The 22,572-nt window shown below is 34.5% G+C and overlaps 3 protein-coding genes across 3 annotated transcripts; 2 read left to right on the top strand and 1 right to left on the bottom strand.

Annotated features, from left to right (window-relative positions):
* Window positions 1–1,870: 1,870 nt before the first annotated feature.
* LOC18011359 (CLAVATA3/ESR (CLE)-related protein 11) lies at window positions 1,871–2,293 on the bottom strand. Its single transcript, XM_006393258.2, has one exon. The coding sequence runs from the start codon at window positions 2,165–2,167 to the stop codon at window positions 1,871–1,873; it is 297 nt and encodes a 98-aa protein (XP_006393320.1). The 5' UTR covers window positions 2,168–2,293.
* A 7,229-nt stretch (window positions 2,294–9,522) lies between these two features.
* On the top strand, window positions 9,523–10,907 carry LOC18011444 (transcription factor MYBS1). Its single transcript, XM_006393257.2, has 2 exons — window positions 9,523–10,066; window positions 10,200–10,907. The coding sequence occupies exons 1-2, from the start codon at window positions 9,624–9,626 to the stop codon at window positions 10,735–10,737; spliced, it is 981 nt and encodes a 326-aa protein (XP_006393319.1). The 5' UTR covers window positions 9,523–9,623; the 3' UTR covers window positions 10,738–10,907.
* A 9,928-nt stretch (window positions 10,908–20,835) lies between these two features.
* On the top strand, window positions 20,836–22,572 carry LOC18011439 (protein PLANT CADMIUM RESISTANCE 6). The gene is made up of 4 exons (XM_006393256.2): window positions 20,836–21,224; window positions 21,478–21,549; window positions 21,937–22,149; window positions 22,247–22,572. Exons 1-4 carry the CDS (start codon window positions 20,912–20,914, stop codon window positions 22,330–22,332), a joined length of 684 nt encoding a protein of 227 aa, XP_006393318.1. The 5' UTR covers window positions 20,836–20,911; the 3' UTR covers window positions 22,333–22,572.

Genomic DNA, 22,572 nt, shown 5'->3' with positions numbered 1-22,572 from the left:
TCGGACGAAGACTTTTTTCTGAGATGCCGTCAAAACTTCATGTTAGTGGTGAAGGCAATTAGAGAGATCGGAGATACTGCCATCATCCGATTTAGGTTTTTTTTTTAAGAATCTTTCGATCCTCTTCCTGGCGCGCTAATTGTTGATACCGAGTATCACACAAAGAATTTAAAGATTTTATTAAAGTTATAGCTAAACTCGAGATGAGCTGCCTACGTACCCAAAAGAGGGATCAAGCCATTCGTAGTTCATATTACAGATGTGTTTTAGGTCTTCTCTTCTCAACTCTTGTATTTATAGGTGTTGAAACAGGTCGCTTTTCCTTTTCCTTCTTAACTTGATATTGCAGATTTCTTTATTTTCTAGAGTAGATAAGAATAACTTCGAAAATTATCTTTTAGGAATATTTCTTTTTTCTAGATAAGATTAGGAAATATTCCGCGAAATCCGGATATTGAGTTTTAGAAGCCCGGAGCTGTTAATGGATCGAGTATTTTTCGGATATGAACCATCGTAAATCGGGATCAATTGGGCCGATCTCGGTTCAATACCGGACTAAACCGGGGGTGCGGAGTACACCACCAACAATCTTGATCAAGTAAAATGATTTTATAATTAGGTATGAAGATTCATAAGATAATTTATGTTTGATCCATCGCTAAATCGAATCAAATATATGGAATTTTGACGAAACCGTGATGTCACTACTTGGAATGAAGTCGAGATGTTCTATAAATCATGATTCTCGAAATGGATCTACTCGAATCCATAACAGATGACGGATTCCATCTTTATATGAATTTATTTATTAACACAAACGCGCAGTAGATAGTTTAATAAAATGGCTAGTAAACAAACACCACCTTTTTATTGACATTTGGAGTGATCGATTAGGTCCATCTTTTTACAAATGTGGCATTGTTTTTGTTGCGGATGAAATGTCAATACCAACTATGTGATTTTTCAATAAAACTTTTTGAATATCTTTAAGAAAAAAAAACATGTTAAAACACACCATAACTTACTAGCTAGCTATATCAATGAAAATAATTAATATATGAAACAGTATGCAAGTTGACTTAAATTATCATACGGGCTAATTGATCAAATGTTATATTCTCTAATAGAATAGTATTGGTAGATTTCTTTTTATGAAAACATATATATAGACGTACATTGTAAGGTTACACTGATATTATAATATTTCACTGAATAAAGTGTGTATGATAGACCTTTAATTCTGTGTATTTCTTTTTTTTTTTTAATTTTTGCCAAGAGAGGCAAATGGTGTGGCAGATCATTTGGCAAAACAGGCCCTGCAATTGTACTCCGTAAACTCTGTTTGAGATCTAATATAAAACAAGTGTGTTTCAATTAAAAATATATATAGAGCTTTTCTTACATAATATCAGAAACTATACGATCAAGAAAAGTAAAATGTTTCGTAAAAAAGTTAAATTTAACATTCACAATAAAAGTAATAAACTTATTAAAAGTATGAGAAAGATATATAAAAATTATTATCTCTATGGCCAATAAATTAATTTGAGTTGAATTAACGCAATGTACCTTTATTGCAATGGATTCATATACATCTAAATATCTAATTATGCTCAGTGAATATCTTAAGAAGTAGTGATAACGGAGAGATCCTTAACTAGAAATACACAAAAACTGAAACTATTGATATGTATAAGTTATTAACGACTCCCATTTCTCAGATCAGGAAACCATAAACAAAAATAATGGCTACATCAATAAAATACACTACACAATCTATAATCATGATCAACGATCATGTATGTAGTAGTCATAAAAATATATTAATCCAAATAAGCAACAAAATTCTATCAAATCAAAAACCTTTTAGCTAGTGATGCAAAGGGTTTGGACCGCTAGGTACGATCCGTTCGTCATCGTTATACCAAGAACCGGTTTCTTCTCCTGTCAGGCCTTGACTTCGACGTTGATGTTGAGTTCGATCTTTGTTCTTGAGAAACGGTGTAAAGTCAAAATTACTCGCTAGAATTCTCTTATGGCTAAGATCAATGCCGGATTTACGCTTGTAAGAAGTCGTAAAAGCAAAAGAAATGAGAAGAAAGACGAACAACACAGAGAGTAGAGAGATATAGAAGAGAAAGCTACACGGCTTAGGGTGTTTCTTCATGGCCTTGTAGAGAAAATATTGATGAAGATGAAGAAGCCAGAGAGCTCATGGAGACAGAGAGAGAACGAGAGAGACAAGAGAAATGGTTAGAGCAAAAAGATATGAGATTTTAAGATTTTAAAAAGGTGTTTTATTTTTGTTAATCTCCAAAAAACTTAAAGCTTGAATCGAGTTTTATATAAGTTAGGAGAATAAAGTACATAAGCAAATATAGTATAAAATTTAACTTAATGATATGGGGTAAAATTTGGCAAATATGTATGGGTTTGTGAAAAAATGAATGAAAATGAGGGAAAGAAAAAGAGTGAAAAGGTTACTTTACGTTCAAGGATGAATGGGAGGTGGAGTGGTGCCATTAAAAGAGGCCAAATAGTCAAAGTTTTGAATTTATTAAATTGTATTTGGTATGAGCTAATTTTATTGGAGGTTGAGCACATTTTTTAATCTATATATTTCTTTTTTATATAGTTTCGATATAGGGGTTCACATTACGCCGAAAAATACTCAAATTAAGTTCTGTGCAATTTAATAAATAGGATAATTTAGATTCGAAAGAAAGCTGTATAAAAAATATGTTTGAGCAGTCCAACGTTTTGAATATTGCACATTCGTCCATAATGCACGGTGGTAGTTGACTTGATGCTGACTTTCATGATATTACATTCGCTTTTCTTTTCTACGCTTTTATCAAATATAAAGATAATAGAGAAAAATATGTTCACATTTGCCTCAATATGGATTAATTGAAACAACTGAGAGAACTATATATGGTTTGAGTTGTACCTACGAAATTTCTTGTTTTGATAAAGTTTGCTATGAAGTTTCTATGATTTGATTTAACTATATTAATTTAATAGTCCGATATATTTTCTTTTAAGAACACTCGTTTACAAAACAAGTAGGACACACAATATTTAGATACGTTGTAACCGGAAGAATTCCAAGCCGATATCTAGAGTGCTAGTCTCTGAAGCTCAGGAAACTCCAGGTTTTCTTATGATCGAAAACGTTTACGATAGCCAAAAAAATTAAAATCGAAGTAGGAAACTCGGTACATAAATATCAGTTGTCAGATAACATTCAGAATGAACCTTTTAATTTCAACCAGTGAATCATTACTACTTAGTTCAATACATAATATCAGCTGTCTGATGAAAACAATGAGAATTTAAAAGGCATGTATATATATATATGATTTTGTTTGATTTTTTTTAATTGTTTTTCCCCTTATATTATATTTATAGCAACTTACTATTAGTAACTAATATCCATACACATATACAATTATACACACAGCAAATGAAGCAAAGATAGCTGAAACCTTTACTGAATATTTTATATTTTCCAATATTTGCATAATGTACACTCAGAATGATTAAATAAGATTTGATGGCATAAATATAGTACACATGCATGGATGTGAAAACACGCAAATGTTGCATTGCAGCGGACATCTTCTTAAATTTTACTCTAATATTCTCATATCCCAAACTTTTGGCCTTTTTTCATATTAGAATATGTATTTGTTTACTTAATTAATTCACATAATTGATCTATTGAAAATTGAAACCCACAAAAAAAAAAGCTTCTATAGTTCTTCTTCCGTACATTACGTTAAACATGATTCATTTTCCAGCTGTAAACGAATGCTATAATTTGGGACTGTATAAATTATTTTATCTTTCGTACAATATTGATTATAAGGGCCTATTATGAGCCTAAAGTAAAATATACAAGTAATGTATCCAATAGAGACCCAGTAATTCATCAATGAAGTTGGAACTAAGTTTTTTTTTTTTTTTTTTTTTAATTTTCAACCGATAAGTAGTTGTATAAGTTCTATAAATTGTGGTATTTCCCAAACAATGGAAACAATTATTCAAATACCAATTTTTTGGCCTTGGGCTAAAGCTCACAAACCTATGGCTTTAGGTGCTATATTTTATTAAAATGTTAAAAACATCAATTTTTTTCACTCAAGTTTCATTGATATAATTATAATAAAAGGAAATTTTCTTGGTTGTATGCTTTAGGCATCATATATTTTCAGGCCAACTTAGGAATAGGATGATTAGAACATCTGCAATGATTGCTTCTATTATTTTTCTCTAAAAATAGAGAAGGACTTTACTACAATAGTTGTCTCCATATTTGACTATAAATCTTATTATTAATTATTCATAAAATCTTCTATTTTTAAATTTTATAAAAAAATTTATATTTATTTTATTTTTAACAATAATTCAACATAATTATATTTAGAAAAAATTATTTATTATATTTTGTTTTTGTATTTTAAACTTTTATATGATTATATAATTAATTATGATTAATATATTTTAATTAAGTATAGTATTATACTATTATATGATATCTTATTGCTAAAATATGAAATAAAAAGATATGAACATTTAATGATTGTTTTGTATATAAAAAAAATTATATTCTATAAATAGAGAAATATTGTTCATTTTTCTATTTATAGAGTAAACTATAGACAATGGATATGATTTTACTCTAAAAATAGAGTTTAAGGTCAGAAATAGCTAAATAAAAAACTTATAAAATATTAGGCTAGAAATCCAAACCCAATAAATTAATGAATAGTTAATGATTAACACAAAAAGTTTTTGCTTATAATTCTGACATGATATCAGAAACAGGTTTCGATCCTATGACATGTGAGAGTTATAGTTACACCAAGCTTACATGTTTGTAATTAATCTGGCGATCTTGTTCTATATGTGTAATTAGTATTTAAGGAACAATATGAAAAAGTTTCTGGTCATAACTCTGATAGTAAACGACAAATAAAAATAATAAAAACCTAAATAAAATATTTATTAAAAAATTAGACTAAAAATTCAAGTCCAATAAAATTAGTAGTTAATGATTAACACAAAAAGTTCTCGCTTATAATTCTGAGATGATAGCAGAAACATGTTTCAATCCTATGACACATGAGTTATAGTTCAATTTTCGCTTACATGTTTGTAATTTATCTGTCGATCTTGTACTCTATAAATGTAATTAGTAATTAATGAAAACACGAAAAAAGTTTTCATTTATAACTTAGATAGTAAACGACAAATGAAAACAATAAAAACTTAAATAAAAAACTTATAAAAAATAAGACTAAAAATTTAAGTCTAATAAGTTAATTAGTAGTTAATGATTAACAAAAAAAAATCCTTGTATAATTTTGACATGATATCAGAAACATGTTTCAATCCTATGACATGTGTGTTATAGTTCTATCATACTTACATGTTTGTAATTAATCTGGCGATCTTTTACTCTATATGTGTAATTAATAATTAATGAACAACATGAAAAAAATTCTTTTTATAACTCTGAAAGTAAATGATAAATGCAATTATCCAAACAATAAAAACTTATCAAAATTAGGCTAAAAATTCAGGCTCAATAAGTTAATTAGTAGTTAATAATTAAAATAAAATTTTTCCGCTTACAATTCTGACATGATATCAGAAACATGTTTCAATCCTATAACATGTGTGTTATAGTTCCACCACACTTACATATTTGTAATAAATCTAGCAATCATGTACTCTATATGTGTAATTAGTAATTAATGAACAATACAATAAAGTTTATGTTCATAATTCTGATAATAAACAACTAATGCAAACAATAAAACCCTAAATAAAATACTTATAAAAAATTAGGCTAAAAATCTAACCCAATAAATTAATTAGTAGTTAATGATTAACAAAAAAAGTTTCTGCTTATAATTCCGACATAATATCAGAAACAGGTTTTGATCATATGAACGTGAGTTATAGTTTCTCCACGCTTACTCGTTTGTAATTAATCTGGCGACCTTGTACTCTATATCTGTAATTAGTAATTAATGAATAACACAAAGTTCAGGTTCATAAGTCTGTGAGTAATCGACAAATGCAAATAATAAAAACTTAAATGAAATGCTTATAAAAAAGTTAGGTTAAAAGTTCAAGCCCAATAAGTTAATTAGTAGTTAATGAATAACACAAAAAGTTTCTTCTTATAATTCTGATATGATATCAGAGACAAGTTTCAATCTTATGACATATGATTTATGAGTCCACCATGCTTACATGTTTGCGATTAATATGGCGATCTTGTATTATATATGTGTAATTAGTAATTATTGGACTACACGACAACGTTGTCGTTCATGACTCTAACAATAAACGACAAATGCAAACAATAAAAACCTAAATAAAATACTTAGACAAAAATTGAGCTAATAATCCTATCTCATTAAGTTAATTAGTGGTTAATGATTTATACAGTAAAGTTTCACTTATAATTCTGACATGATATTAAAGATAGGTTTTGATCCTGTGACATATGAGTTATAGATACACCACACTTATATTGTTGTGATTAATTTGGCAATCTTGTACTCTATATATGTAATTAGTAATTAATAAATAACACGAAAAAATTTCTGTTCAAAAATCTCATAGTTAACAAAAAATACAAACAATAAAAACCTATATAAAATACTGATAAAAAATTAGGCTGAAAATTCAAACCCAATAAATTAATTAGTAGTTAATGATTAACACAAAAATTTCCGCTTATATATTATAATATGATATCACAAAACAGGTTTCGAACCTATGACACGTGAGTTATAATTTCAACAATTACATGTTTGTAATTTATATGGCGATCTTGTACTCTATATGTGTAATTAGTAATTAATGAACAACACGAAAAAAAGTTTCCATTCATAACTCGGATAGTAAAAGACAAATGCAAGCAATAGAAACCCAAATAAAATACTTAAAAAAATAAGATTAAAAATCCAAGTTCAATAAGTTAATTATTAGTTAATGATTAACACAAAAAATTCCGCTTATGATTCTAACATGATATCAGAAACAGGTTTTTAATCCTATGACATGTGTGTTATAGTTCCACCACGCTTACATGTTTGTAATTAATCTGGCTATCTTGTACTCTATATGTGTAATTAGTATTTAAGGAACAATATGAAAAAGTTTCTGGTCATAACTCTGATAGTAAACGACAAATAAAAATAATAGAAAACTTATAAAAATTAAGCTAAAAATCCAAGCCCAATAAGTTAATTAGTAGATAATGATTAACACAAAAAGTTTCCGCTTATAATTCTGACATGATACCAGAAACAGGTTTCGATCCTATGACACGTGTGTTATAGTTCCACCACACTTACATATTTTTAATTAATCTGACAATCTTGTACTCTATATGTGTAATTAGTAATTAGTGAACAACACGAAAATGTTTCTATTCATAACTCTGAGAGTAAACGACAAATGCAAACAAAACAACCCTAATAAAATACTTATAAAAATTAGGCCAAAAATCCAAGCCCAATAAATTAATGAGTAGTTAATGATTAACACAAAAGTTTCCGCTAATAATTCTGAAATGATAGTAGAAACAGGTGTCGATCCTATGACATGTGTGTTATAGTTCCACCACATTTATATATTTTTAATTAATTTGATAATTCTTGTATAATTAGTAATTAGTGAACAACACAAAAATATTTATGTTCATAACTCTAGTAATAAACGACAAATACAACAATAAAACCCTAAAAAAGTTTCCGCTTATAATTCTGACATGATATCAGAGACAAGTTTCGATCTTGTGACATGTGACTTATGAGTCCACCATGCTTACATGTTTGAATCTGACGATCTTTTATTATATATATATATATGGGAGTAATTATTAAACAACACAAAAAAGTTTTCGTTTATGACTGACAATAAACGACAAATGCAAACAATAAAAACCTAAATAAAATATTTATACAAAATTTGAGCTAAGAAATTTGTCTCATTAAGTTAATTAGTGGTTAATGATTAACACAGTAAAGTTTTACTTATAATTCTGACATGATATCAGAGACAGGTTCGACATATGAGTTATAGGTCCACCACACTTACATTTTTGTGATTAAATTGGTGTTCTTGTACTATATGTCATTAGCAATTATTGAACAACATGGCAAAGTTTGTTCATAACTCTGACAATAAACGACAAGTGTAAATAATAAAAACCTAAATAATCTAATCCTATTAAGTTAACTATTGTTTAATGATTAACACAGTAAAATTTTGTTTATAATTCTGACATAATATCAGAGATAGGTTTCGATTCTATGACATGTGATACGCTCACTACGCTTACATTTTTGTGATTAATTTGACCATCTTGTACTATATATGTGTAATTAGTAATTATTGAACAATACGATAAAATTATTGTTTACAACTCTGACAATAAACGACAAATGCAAATAAGAAAAACCTAAATAAATACTTCTACAAAAATTAAGCTAAAAATCCAATCTCATTAAGTTAATGAGCAGTTAATGATTAACATAATAAAATTCTGCTTAAAATTTTAACATGATATCAGAGACAGGGTTCAATCCTATGACTTTTGAATTACAGACTCACCACACTTACACGTTTGTGATTAATCTGGTGATCTTATACTATATAATGTAAATAGTGATTAATGAACAACACAAGAAAGTTGTTGTTCATAACTTTGACAATAAATAACAAATGCAGACAATAAAAACCTAAATAAAATATAAGAATTTATTTAGAAATTGGTCTTTGTGTGAAACAATCTTTGAGTCCGACAAGTAATATTCGAGAGCGAATCCCAGATACTAATTCAAGCCGCAAAGAAACCCCTCTAATGGCCAAGATGACTCCACTGTTATACTATCAAAATCATTGGAATAGAATGAGAAGTTTTTTGATGACTAGATTCAAGTTTCAGGATCAGAGAGGCTAATGGGTGTGCCAACGCAATCACCAAAATAAGAACCTCATCTTATTATCCTTACATTGTTATTCTAGATCGTTGTATCTTCTTGGTTAATAGTTAAATACCAAGTGTTAAAAGGTGAGAAACCTAATGTATGTTTTTAAGTCGTAATTAATTAATTAAAATATAGAGTAAAAATGAATTTATATATATATATATATATTAAATAGATACACAAATGAATAATTGAAACCAGATTTGAATATTTTGAACTAGATTTGTTTACAAACAAAACAAAATTTTAATAAACCGAAATAAATACCAAATCTATAAAGAATGGGGAACAATTTAGAAGAAAAGTGAGAGTGATCGTCAACTACAAGAATCTTATCTTACTCTTTCCTTATGAGTGACAATAGAAAATGAACCCAACTGATTGATGCGCATTTCCACTCTTATCATGCGCATATACATTTATCGTGCGCACCTTAAATACACAAAGAAATTTAGTTTCACAAAACTCCAAAAAAGCAAAGAATCTGACCCATTCACATACGTTACAGGAACACTATCATGCCCACCACACGATTAATCCAAAGCCAAAGAAGAGAAAGAAAAAGAGGAGAGAGAGAAACACAGAGAGATTGAAGCAAAAATCGAAATGGAGACTGTGGCGGTGACATGGAGCAGAGAAGAAGAGAAAGCATTCGAGAACGCAATTGCGATGCATTGTGTAGAGGAAGAGTTAACAGATGATCAATGGACGAAAATGGCGTCAATGGTTCCAACCAAATCATCAGAAGAAGTAAAGAAACATTACCAAATCCTTTTAGAAGATGTCAAGGCGATCGAGAATGGTCATGTCCCTTTACCTCGTTATCACAGAAAAGGCATCGCCATCGACGAAGCAGCAGCAGCAGCAACTTCTCCGGCGAACAGAGACGGTCATTCCTCCGGCGGAAGCGGATCATCGGAGAAGAAACCAAATCATGGAGCCTCCGGGACAAGTAGCTCCAATGGCGGTGGAGGAGGAGGAGGGAGAAGTGGTTCCAGAGCTGAGCAAGAGAGAAGAAAAGGGATTCCATGGACAGAGGAAGAGCATCGGTTTTCTTCTTCTTCCTTCTTTCGTTTATCTACTATACACAGTCAACGAGAATTCTCAATCTTTAGAGACTCTGTGAAAAAAAAGATCTTACCTTTATTCAATCCTCTGTTTTTTTTTTTGTGTTCTTGAAAGGTTGTTTCTTTTGGGTTTGGACAAATTTGGGAAAGGAGATTGGAGAAGCATATCAAGGAACTTTGTGATCTCAAGAACACCGACCCAAGTAGCAAGCCATGCTCAAAAATACTTCATCAGGCTTAACTCGATGAACCGAGACAGAAGACGGTCTAGCATTCATGACATAACAACTGTGAACAATCAAGCTCCTGCAGTTACAGGACAACAACAACAACAACAACAACAACAACAAGTGGTTAAACATAGACCAGCTCAGCCACAACCACAGCCACAGCCACAGCCGCAACCACCGCATCATCCTGGTGCCACAATGGCTGGATTAGGGATGTACGGTGGTGCACCCATGGGACAACCGATCATTGCACCACCTGATCATATGGGTTCAGCTGTTGGTACACCTGTGATGCTTCCACCTCCAATGGTACCTCATCATCACCATCATCATCATCATCTTGGAGTTGCTCCTTATCCTGTACCGGCTTATCCGGTTCCACCGATACCGCAGCAACATCCAGCTCCATCTACAATGCATTGACAACAAAGTTGGTAAAAAAACTGACAACATTGTACTGAGAAAACTTGTGTACATTTTCTCAAATTTGAATAGCGAGAGAGAAAAAGAAACTGCGACTGAGACAAGCAAATAATGTACAGCAGAGGAATCTGTTCTTTTCCATTTTAAGAACCTATGGATTTTTTTTTCTTCTTCTCAATTTGTTAAAATTTCTTGAAATACAAAAGTCAAAGAAAATAACTGAAGTGGCCAGGCAAATAGTAAAGAACTGAAGTTGCCATGTTGTGATCTAAGGACAATTCCAAAAATAAGACAGAACACAAAAGCTAATTTACTTACATAAATACATCCCGTAATTCTCTTGAAGTGCTGCTTTTAATCTCAGTATCTAAGACAAGGAAAAGCAAATCAATCAAATGCCTCAGAATGCTAAAAATTCTTGTGCTCACAGTATTATATAACTGATGCTATTTCTTCTTCCGAGCTGAAACAGTTAATAATGTATGTTCGCACAAGACAAAATCGAACAGCATTCAACTTCATACAATTTACGAAGAGCGGTACAAGGATAATTCGATCTACGGACAAACGCCAAAGATCAGAAACAAATGTTGAAGATTCTAAAAGAGAGGAGTAATCTAAAGTTTTGATTAAGGCGTGTGGGCCTATCTGGGCCCAATAGTAGACCGATTCAGCCCATACTGTATTTCACGTGGTCAAGGAAATTGACATAAAAAATAACGCCGTTGCCGGGCATCGAACCCGGGTCACCCGCGTGACAGGCGGGAATACATACCACTATTCTACAACGACTTTGTTGTAAGGTGAATCGTTTTATTAAATATGTAGTTTTGTAGTCCTCTCACCATTACTCATTTGCAGAAGTCAGAAGTCAGAAGTCTTCTCAGCCAAATAAAACCATGTGCCTGCACAATCATGTATAATTACCAAATAAAAATAATATTCCCAAGCCAATAGCAATTTAGAAATTTGTCTCTCTTCATAGATTACAATTTTTTTTAAGTTCCACCAGTTAATAAGTCAACAATATTCCCAAGTCAATCGCTTTTGTTTAGTGTTTTCCCCTCCAAATTGAAATATAGTTTGGTTTTGCGATACAGTTGGATAAAACATATATGTTATAACACATATCATATATGGACTTTTATACCGGTCCATTAGGCCCATCAGGGCATTGTACTTAACCTAGATTCCCTATGTACTCTATATATACATTCCAGTGATTAATAAAGTTTCTAAGTTTTCACAACACGTTATCAGTACGATAAGACTCTCTGAGCGAAAAACCCTAATAAATCCGGCCATCACCAAAACCCTAAAAGCAAGTCGAAACTTAAAAGACGCATATCTTCCAAACCGTGAGGAACCAGAAGACTATCTACATATCAAATCGAAGCCCTCGACGAGACGAATCTACTGGTGAAAACCGTTTGTCGATCCAACGTCGGACGCGCCCTCACGCACACTTACAGTACACGACGATCAACCGAAAAAAAAAAAAAAAAAAAAAAAACCAGATCCGAGTTTTTCCTTCTTCAACCAGCAGCTTCTCCAGTTTTGGTGATCAATCCTTGGAATTTGTAGCGGCTAACTGAGGTCTATTAGCTCCCAGTTTCATTAGCCTGTCAGAAATCCAAAGGTGGAAAATGTATCTTCTAAAACTGAGAGCCATAGAACCTGTTGTTTAAACACTTCAAAACCCTATAAAAAAAAAAAAAAAAAATCGATCTCTAATTGATTGAAAGTGTTTGATACTCTGATGATTGATTGATAACTTGTTGATTGATTGTTTAAATTACAAGTTTATGCATGTTCAAAGGTTTTAAACTCGTTTTATAAAACCCTAATCTACAAAAACCTAACAACCGTTTTTGGCCATGTTTATGGCATAAACCTATTCGATTTTCTTCATGTTTAATAAGCTTGTTGCAGCTTATTTTGATTGTTGATTCTCTTGCTTGAAACACTTGATTGAATAAACTAAGAAAATCAACCCTAAATCCTAAGCTTGATTCACGATTTTGTAATCTTCAAAATCGTAAGTCATAATGCTTAAACCCTAGTCCTTTTCACGTGATTTCTTTGTTGTCCTTGTGAAATTATTAAAACCATCGACCACAGATCCTATAGATCTCGAAATCACATCCAAAAATATGTTTTCCAAACCGTTAAAACCCTAGATAAAACCCTAATCATATTCGGCTCCCCTAGGGTTCCTCCTAAACCGCCTAAAACCGGCTAAACCTGGTTCTCATTAACCGAAATTATATTCAGCTTTAACCGATTAAATCACAGCTATTAAACCGACATCATGTTCGGGGTAACTAAAACCATACCCTTTAAAATTTACTATTTCCGAGAAAGTTCCCTCTAATAGAAAGTTTCCTCATATAAAAACTTTCCTCATATAGAAATTTTCCCGACATAGAAACTTTCCTCATTTAGAAAATTATCCAAATTAGAAACTTTCCAAATTTAGAAACTTTCCTAAAATAGAAATATTCTCAAAATAGAAAGTTTCATCATCAGCATTCAAAATTTTCTCAAAACAATCCCTAACAAAATCAATCTCATGTTTCAGATGTCAAACATTCAGAAATGTGAAATTCGAGGCCCTTCACGTCTCCGGGGATAACTACCTCGAGTGGGCCCTAGACATGCGCTTGTTCCTTGCATCGAAAGAACTCGATGCGTGTATTACCGACGGTAACACCGCATCCCGTAAGGGACAGTCTCAGGCGATATGTCACATACGCCATCATCTGGCCTCGAGCCTTAAGCAGCAATATCTCACTCTTGAGAATCCACTTGAATTGTGGCAAGCGCTGAAAAAGCGATATGACCATCAGAAAATGGTCCAGTTGCCTCAGGCAGATTTCGACTGGAAGAACCTTCGGTTCCAGGACTACAAATCCGTAGATGATTACAACAACGAACTCTTTCGTATTGTTGCCATCCGGAAACTCTGTGGCGAGGATGTGACAGATAATGATCTCCTCGAGAAAACATTATCCACATTCAGCACAGAGAATGTTGTGCTCCAACAACAATACCGTGCAATGAAACACACATTGTACGAAGACTTGTTGTCCTGTCTTCTCCTCGCTGAGAAGAATAACCAGCTGCTTATGAGGAACAGCGCTATGAGGCCCCCGGGATCGGCTCCTGTCCCAGCTTCTCGTCAAGAGTCCTACCATGTTCAACCCGATAGATCCTCAGATCACCGCCGTGGACGTGGTAATGGACGTGGTAATGGCCGAGGACATGGACGTGGAAGACGTGGACACGGACATGGTCGTGGCAACCGACCTAACCTCAGTTATGGTCCTGGTCGTGGTCGAGGCATCACCAAGCCGACCCGCCACACCAACCCCGATCACTCTGCTTGTACCAGATGTGGGATGTTCAACCACCCAACAAAGCAATGTCGCACCCCCAAGATCCACTGCGATCTATACCAGAAGTACGGAAAAGCTCCTGCTGAAGCCAACATGACTCAGCCAGTCGATGCTGCTAACCTGGAAGGTGACGACCTCCTTGATGATGAGAACACCACAAACGAGCAGACCGACCCCATGGATTATGAAACAGCTGATCTCCTCGATTAATTCAATCATCTGAAACTCTGATACAATTTGATTTTGTTCTTTCTTTTTTTTTCATTTTGGGATTTGTTTCATTTTTTTTTCCATTTGCCTTTATTCTCAGACACTGCTTTACTTTATGATTTATCACATTTTCTGAATTCCTCAATACTGAATTCTATCTTCTATTCATAATGAAGCACACCAGCAAATGGAAACCATAGTCGTAGATAGTGGATCCAGCCACACTATCTTAAGAAACAAAAGTTACTTCATAAACCTAACCTATCAAACCGCAAATATTAGCACCATCGCGGGTCCCTCAAACCTTATCGAAGGATATGGCCATGCCTATGTGTTGCTATCAAATGGCACACAACTTGAAATACCAGATGCTCTATATTCTCCTAGTTCGAAGAGAAATCTTCTGAGCTTCAAGGATATAAGACAGAATGGTTTCCACATAGAAACCCAAGGTCAAGGGAACAAAGAATCCCTCCTAGTCACTAAAACCGTAGACGGCCATAAACAAATCCTCGAAACCATACCCGCGCTCTCTACTGGACTTTACCATGCTAAAGTCAGTATGATTGAAGCTAATACCACTCTCAAAGCCCGGTTTACTGATTATACTATTTGGCACGACCGGCTCGGTCATCCCGGTGCAAATATGATGCGTAAACTAATTCAAAACTCTCAAGGGCATACCCTCAAAGAAAACCGAGCTTATCCTCAACACCTCATGTGCACAGCTTGTTCTCAAGGCAAATTGATCACTCGGCCCTCACCAGTTAGAATCTCTAAACAAACACTTCATTTCCTAGAAAGAATCCAGGGCGATATCTGTGGACCTATACATCCATCTTCCGGACCATTCCGGTACTTCATGGTCCTTATAGACGCATCGACCCGTTGGTCATATGTTTGTCTCTTGTCCTCTCGGAACCAAGCCTTCGCTAGGTTCTTGGCCCAAATCATAAAATTGCGGGCCCATTTCTCTGACTTCCCACTAAAGACTATCCGCCTTGAAAATGCTGGTGAATTTACCTCACAAGCGTTTAATGACTACTGTATGGCCATGGGGGTAACCGTGGAACATCCTGTAGCACATGTCCATACTCAAAATGGATTGGCTGAATCATTCATTAAACGCATTCAATGGATAGCCCGACCATTACTCATGAGATCAAAGCTCCCGGCCTCAGCATGGGGACATGCAGTATTACATGCTGCTGAACTCATACGCATCCGGCCATCTAGTGAACACAAATATTCCCCATCCCAACTACTCTCGGGTCATGAGCCAGACATCTCCCATCTCAAAACATTTGGGTGTTCAGTATATGTACCCATTGCTCCACCACATCGAACCAAAATGGGACCTCAAAGAAGGATGGGAATATATGTTGGTTTTGACTCTCCCACCATCATAAGATATCTCGAGCCAACCACTGGAGATCTCTTCAAGGCCAGATATGCGGATTGCCAATTCGATGAATCGGTATATCCCTCTTTAGGTGGTGAGACAAACAAGCTGGTCAAAGATCTTTCATGGAATCAAACATCATTACATTGGCAAGATCCTCGGACTCTAGAATGTGATTCAGAGATCCAAAAGATTATTCATTATCAAAAGCTAGCTAATCAATTGCCAGATTCCTTTGCTGACCCGACCAAAGTAACCAAATCGTACATCCCAGCTTGTAATGCACCAGTACGAATAGCTGTCCCAACGGGACAGACCCAAGTTGCTACAGAGTCTGCACCACGTCTCAAACGGGGCAGACCTCTCGGTTCCAAAGATAAGAATCTCCGGAAATCAAAGAAAGGTGCAATAACCGAAACCGGGATTCCTGCAATATCAGACATAGCCGCGGCTGAGACTCAATCTAATGAACCCTCAATGGAAGTTCGGGACGCCGAATCTCCAGGTTCAGAAGATAACAATGAGATCTCCATCAATTACAATATGTCCGGAATACAATGGAATCGAAAAGAAGTCGACTTAAATGCACTCTTTGCATACAAAGTAGCACTTGATGTTGCGCTCACGCAAGAGGATCTAGAACCCACGTCAATAACACAGTGTACACATCGAACAGATTGGCTAAAATGGAAAGAAGCCATAAACGTGGAGTTAAAGAGTCTCAAACTCAGAAACGTGTTCGGTCCGATCATCCGGACCCCATCACACATCAAGCCAGTGGGCCACAAATGGGTCTTTGTGCGCAAAAGGAACGAACTCGGTGAAGTCGTTCGATACAAAGCACGGCTTGTAGCACAAGGATTCTCACAGAGACCCGGAATCGATTATGAGGAGACTTATTCTCCAGTGGTGGATGCAACAACATTCCGATTCCTCATAAGTCTGGCCATAAGAGAAAATCTTGATCTGCGGTTAATGGATGTTGTAACCGCATATCTCTATGGGCCCCTGGACAACGAAATATATATGAGACTCCCAGATGGCATTGAACTAAAAGACAAAAATGCATCTCGAGATCAATACTGCATCAGGCTGAACAAATCCTTGTATGGACTGAAACAAAGTGGGCGTATGTGGTACAACCGTCTCAGCGATTACCTCATCAAAGAAGGCTACAAAAATGACCCCATCAGTCCATGCATCTTCATCAAGAAGTACTCAAACAAAGGATTTGTAATCATAGCAGTATACGTGGATGATCTAAACATCCTCGGAACATCTGGTGAGATCTCCCAAACAGTCGACTGCTTAAAAGCAGAATTCGAAATGAAAGACCTAGGCAAAACAAAGTACTGTTTGGGATTACAACTTGAGTACATCAAAGGAGGAATCCTTGTGCATCAATCGGCTTATATCGAAAAGGTACTCAAGCGATTTAATATGGACCAAGCTCACCCATTGACCAGCCCAATGGTAGTTAGAAGCTTAAGTGATGACCCTCTTGGTCCCAAAAAGGATGATGAAGAAATCCTTGGTCCTGAAAAGCCATACCTCAGTGCTGTAGGAGCGTTAATGTACCTGGCTAGTCACACTAGACCAGACATATGTTTCGCCGTGAACCTCCTCGCTCGATATAGTTCATCTCCAACTCAGAGGCACTGGAACGGTATAAAACATCTCCTAAGATACCTTCGAGGTACTCAAGACTTAGGACTCTTCTATACTAACCAAAATAAAGATGGGTTAGTCGGCTTCGCCGATGCAGGATATCTATCAGATCCGCACACTGCCAAGTCTCAAACTGGCTACGTTTTTACGCATGGAGGAACAGCCATCTCTTGGAGATCAATGAAGCAGACACTCACTGCCACTTCATCAAACCATGCTGAAATCCTAGCCATTCATGAGGCTAGTAGGGAATGCGTCTGGCTGCGCTCCATGACTCAGCACATCCGCAGAGATTGTGGTATGGACGAAGACACACAGCCCACGGTGATGTATGAAGACAACGCGGCATGCATAGCTCAGCTCAAGGAAGGATATATCAAAGGAGATCGGACGAAGCACATTCTACCGAAGTTCTTCTCAACCTCAGACTGGCAGAAGGACGGCACTCTCAGCGTTCAGCAGGTCCGATCCAGTGAGAATTCAGCTGACCTCTTCACCAAATCATTGCCTACTTCAACACATCGGAAGCTCGTCAAACAGATAGGAATGTATAGACTTAGAGATCTGCAGTGATGCTACAATCAGGGGGAGTAATGCGTGTTGTACTCTTTTTCCTTCACCATGGTTTTGTCCCACTGGGTTTTTCCTGGTAAGGTTTTAATGAGGCAACATTCCCCAGCGCATTATCGAGATCCCGATTGAGTAGCTGACCCGGTTCACTCGTCCAAGGGGGAGTGTTATAACACATATCATATATGGACTCTTATACCGGCCCATTAGGCCCATCAGGGCATTGTACTTAACCTAGATTCCCTATGTACTCTATATATACATTCCAGTGATTAATAAAGTTTCTAAGTTTTCACAACAAAAAGTAATAATTGATTTATTGTTGCGAATACCACTTCAATCTGATACAGTTAGATAAAATTAATAATTGATTTATTGTATTGATAATCCACTTCAATCTTTGTCAGAGATATTCCCAAGTTATCTTTAGACAAGCAAAGCTTCTTCTGTGTTAATGAAAATATGTCATCATCATTACTAATATGTCATCATCCTGGTTGTAATAAATTGAAAGTGTTGTTATAAACATGCGAAAATTTTACTTGAAAACGCTTTGGATATATAGGCCCATTCTCTTCGTAAATGGTGGTGAAATCTTGATTAACTCTGGCAAATAGTTTTTAAACTTCAATAAAAGAGAAATGTACACTCATTATGACATGTTGAACTAATCGTGACAGTAGAGCTAGTTTCATTAGTAATAACAAAATATTGAAATAGTAATTATAAAAAATTAATTGATATGCAAATTGTCCAGCGTATGATAAAAATCATGCAAGATGTGACGAAATTTTCAAACAAATTCAAGTTGCATAGAATCGACCTTTATATAAACCAAATCTCCATCCTAACGTTTTGTCACAACTCACAATACAGTAAAAGAAGAAAAACAGAGAAATAAAAGCTCAACTGTTATTCTCAAGTCCTAATAATTAAATTATCTTATGAATGTATTTTATACCATTTTTGGATTTTTTCCAAACGAAATTTCAGTCTAATCTACCACAAGTTTAATTACAAAAACCCATTATTCCATCAGCCAACTGTCATTCTCAAGTTTGGAACGTTTCCAAGGCTTAAGACTTAAGAGGATGAAGAATAAGTGATAGATTAAAGAGTCCTTATACCAAAATCTTTTTGCTATGAAATATGAACTTGATCAGAGACTTTAGAGGTCTAAACAAAATTAATTATACCTCAAAAGGAGACAATAATGTATGGTTTATTTATTTGTTTGATCTCGTCAGGAAATCTCTCATTCACGGTGGTTTCTGGATTTCCGAGGAAGACAAGGTCTGAGAGGAGAAGACAGAGAGGACGAGAATAGGAAGGATGATAACTGGTGGTTTTAGAATCCATGGTGACTTGTGGTGGAGGAGAAGATAATGGAGGGGATTGCTAAAGGGGGAAGGAGAGGCCCGTCCATTGAAGACGAAGAAAAGAGACGTGAGAGAAATGGAGAGGAGTGAGAGTGAGAATACTGGAGGATGAAAATTCTTGCATGCAATTTCATTTTGTTGCATGCTCACCATTTTTTTTGTTGTGATGTAAAACTTTATTACAGCCAAAAAGGCAATTTTACGATCAAATGTAATTAATAATGCTGAAAGTTATAGAGTTAACAAACAGAAGACATCTAAACAAATTTAAGATGAAAAAAATTAGAAGAGGCAGAGAGGAGCAAAGCTGAAAACCTAAAGGATTAAGGGCAAGTGCCAAACCAAACCATTAAGAGTTCAACAAAGCGCGGGTCTCTTTGAGCATTATGATTGAGGAGGCGATATTATGGGCATGCTCACCATCTTCACATCTTGCTACATGTCTCCAACTCTCTTTTCAGTTACCATCTGTCTAGAAACTTATATAATCAATTCCAAGTCCTATCATAACAAAATTAAATCAAAGAGGAATATAGCCTAAGTTTTCGATTCATTTTCCGTTCCACGGTTCAAACCCAGGGGCGGATGTAGTTGTAGAGGAGCGGGGTCAAGTTACTCTTTTTAATTTTTTCTTAATTAAAAAAAAATTAATTTAGTGGTAAAAAACAAATTTTGCCTCCAACTAACTTTTGTTTTTCCTGTTTATAAACTTATGTCTCCAACTAAATTTTTTTTTAAATCCGTCACTGTTCAAACCCGCTATTTTTTTTGGTTTTACTGAATTAACGTTTTTATACTCCTAGAGCACATCTTACGCTACCTGAAAAGCATCACTTCCTTGGATATTGTTATGGAGGTTGAAATCAGATATAATCTTTATCAGACAAACATTTGACTAGTATGTGAAAACAAATTACAAAAGTTCATTATTTGAATTTTAATTCAAAATATGCATTAAAAATAATAATAAATGAATTTTGGCACTGAGTCGATTTTACAACTTTTGGCAGTGCTGTTGCAAATTGCGATAGAGTTTTATTTATTTATTTTTAAATGATCTTTATTTTGTAGCAAATTCTAAATTTCGAACTAAAAATGCGACAAAGTTACTTGAAAAGGCTTTGGTTTAATATAGATGCCCATTTTTTCGTAAACTTAATGATGCATGATCTCAAGAATATTTTAATTTAACTTCAATTTTAAAACCAAATTGTACACTCATAGATCCATGTTCAAAGAATCTTGACAGTAGAGCTAGTTCCATTAATAAGAATAAACGAACCAAAATATAAGTAAGAACGAATGCTTATTTATATGCAACATTTTCATGTTGTATTAAAAAATAAGTGCAAGATGGGACGAAAAATTCAAACTAATTCAACTTGCATGAAGTCGACCTTTTTCTTTTTCATATATTGTTTTATCATAGAATCGACCTTTATATAAACCAAACCTTCATTCTAATTTTTGTTCACAGTACAAAAGAAGAAAAAAAGAAAGAAAAAAACCTTCCTTAACCCTCAAACCCTACTCTTTTGGTTTACAAAATGGGTCGACCAGATCAAAGTCCGAGTCCGAGAATGAACAATAACTACAATCCAGTGTTTCATGCACAACCCGCACCTGAACCACCGGCACCAGTTTACGAAAAGCATATGGTCAAAACCGAGCAGAGATATCCCAACAATGGTGGAATGGTTAACCAACCGACTGGTGTACCGAATATGGGCAGACCGGCTCAACCTACGTATATCAATACAACAGGTCACCAACCTTATGTAGTACAAATGCCTCCACCGGTCATTAACAACCAGAATTGGACTTCAGGGCTCTTTGATTGCATGAACGATGGCGAAAATGGTTAGAAAACTCAAAAACTTTTTTTTTGCTAAACTGTAAATATCATTAAACGAAAGATAGATTTTACAAAAGCAAATCTAAGACCTGTACTACCTTAGCAAAAAAAGAATAAAAAACAAGGCAGAGCTAGAGATGGGTTAAATTCCAAAACGTTCAAACAAAACTCAAAAAACTTTTCAATTATTTTATTTTTAATTGGTCCGTTTATTTTTACGTAGTGATTCTGATGTGTTTGTTGTCTTTTTCTTATCAGCAATCATCACATGTTTCTTCCCATTCGTCACGTTCGGACAGATCGCAGAGGTTACCGATGAAGGCGCCACAAGTAAGTAAATGTAGTTTTTAGTAATCGCATATTCTTGCAACTGGGGTCAAATTGATGATCTTATCATTCTATATCGTGGATAGTTTTTGTTTTTGTTTCTTTCACGATTCCGTGATTGAATATTTCATGTTGCCAATCATTTTTATGTATATATAAAATTCCGACCATTTGTTTCTGACAATATTTCAACAAACATGTTTTTGTTAAAATCTGAGTCTCGGAAACCAAGTTTAGTCGGAAAGTCATCAAAAATATCTGAGAAGCGTGATTGTCAGAAAGTATTTGAAAATGATCGTCAGAAAGTTTTTGGAAAATTTCTGATGAATTTCCAAAATTTCTTTTGTTTCAAAGTAGTATATAAATTTGTACATATATATGTTTTTGCAGGTTGTGGAACGGCTGGAATGTTGTACGGATTGATATGTTGTCTATTTGGGATACCATGTGTTTACACATGCACATATAGGGCCAAGCTCCGAAACAAATTTGGGTTACCGGATGCTCCAGCTCCAGATTGGATCACTCATTGCTTCTGTGAATATTGTGCACTTTGCCAAGAATATCGTGAGCTCAACAATCGTGGACTTGATCCTTCCATTGGTAAATAATTAAGCATCTCTTTCAATATTTCTAAGTATTGTTTTTGTTTGTTAACGTTTAATTTGACTCGGTAATTAATATATATTGGTGTACTTAGGATGGAGTGGGAATGTGCAAAGGCAGCGAATGGCTCAGCAACAAGAGATGATGGCTCCTCCCATGGGTCAACAAATGATGGGTTGACTTAAATGAATTTTATCATACCAAAATGATATATTAAATAATATTGCTATTTGTTTCTTTTTTGTATTTATATATTTTACTACCATCTACCAACAAATAAATGTCAACAAGGCTTCGTTTTCGTGGGTGGGCATGATCTTATCTTTGCTACAATTTCTTAAAATTATCATATTAGTGTAATAGTGTGAATCCACTTGGTATTCTTTTGATATTTTTACTTATATTATATTTAACTTGTAA

This window comes from Eutrema salsugineum, unplaced genomic scaffold (genome assembly GCF_000478725.1).
Source record: "Eutrema salsugineum unplaced genomic scaffold, Eutsalg1_0 scaffold_7, whole genome shotgun sequence".
NCBI lineage: Eukaryota > Viridiplantae > Streptophyta > Magnoliopsida > Brassicales > Brassicaceae > Eutrema > Eutrema salsugineum.
The sequence above is the reverse complement of the archived record's forward strand: the minus strand, read 5'-3'. Positions and strand labels throughout refer to the sequence as shown.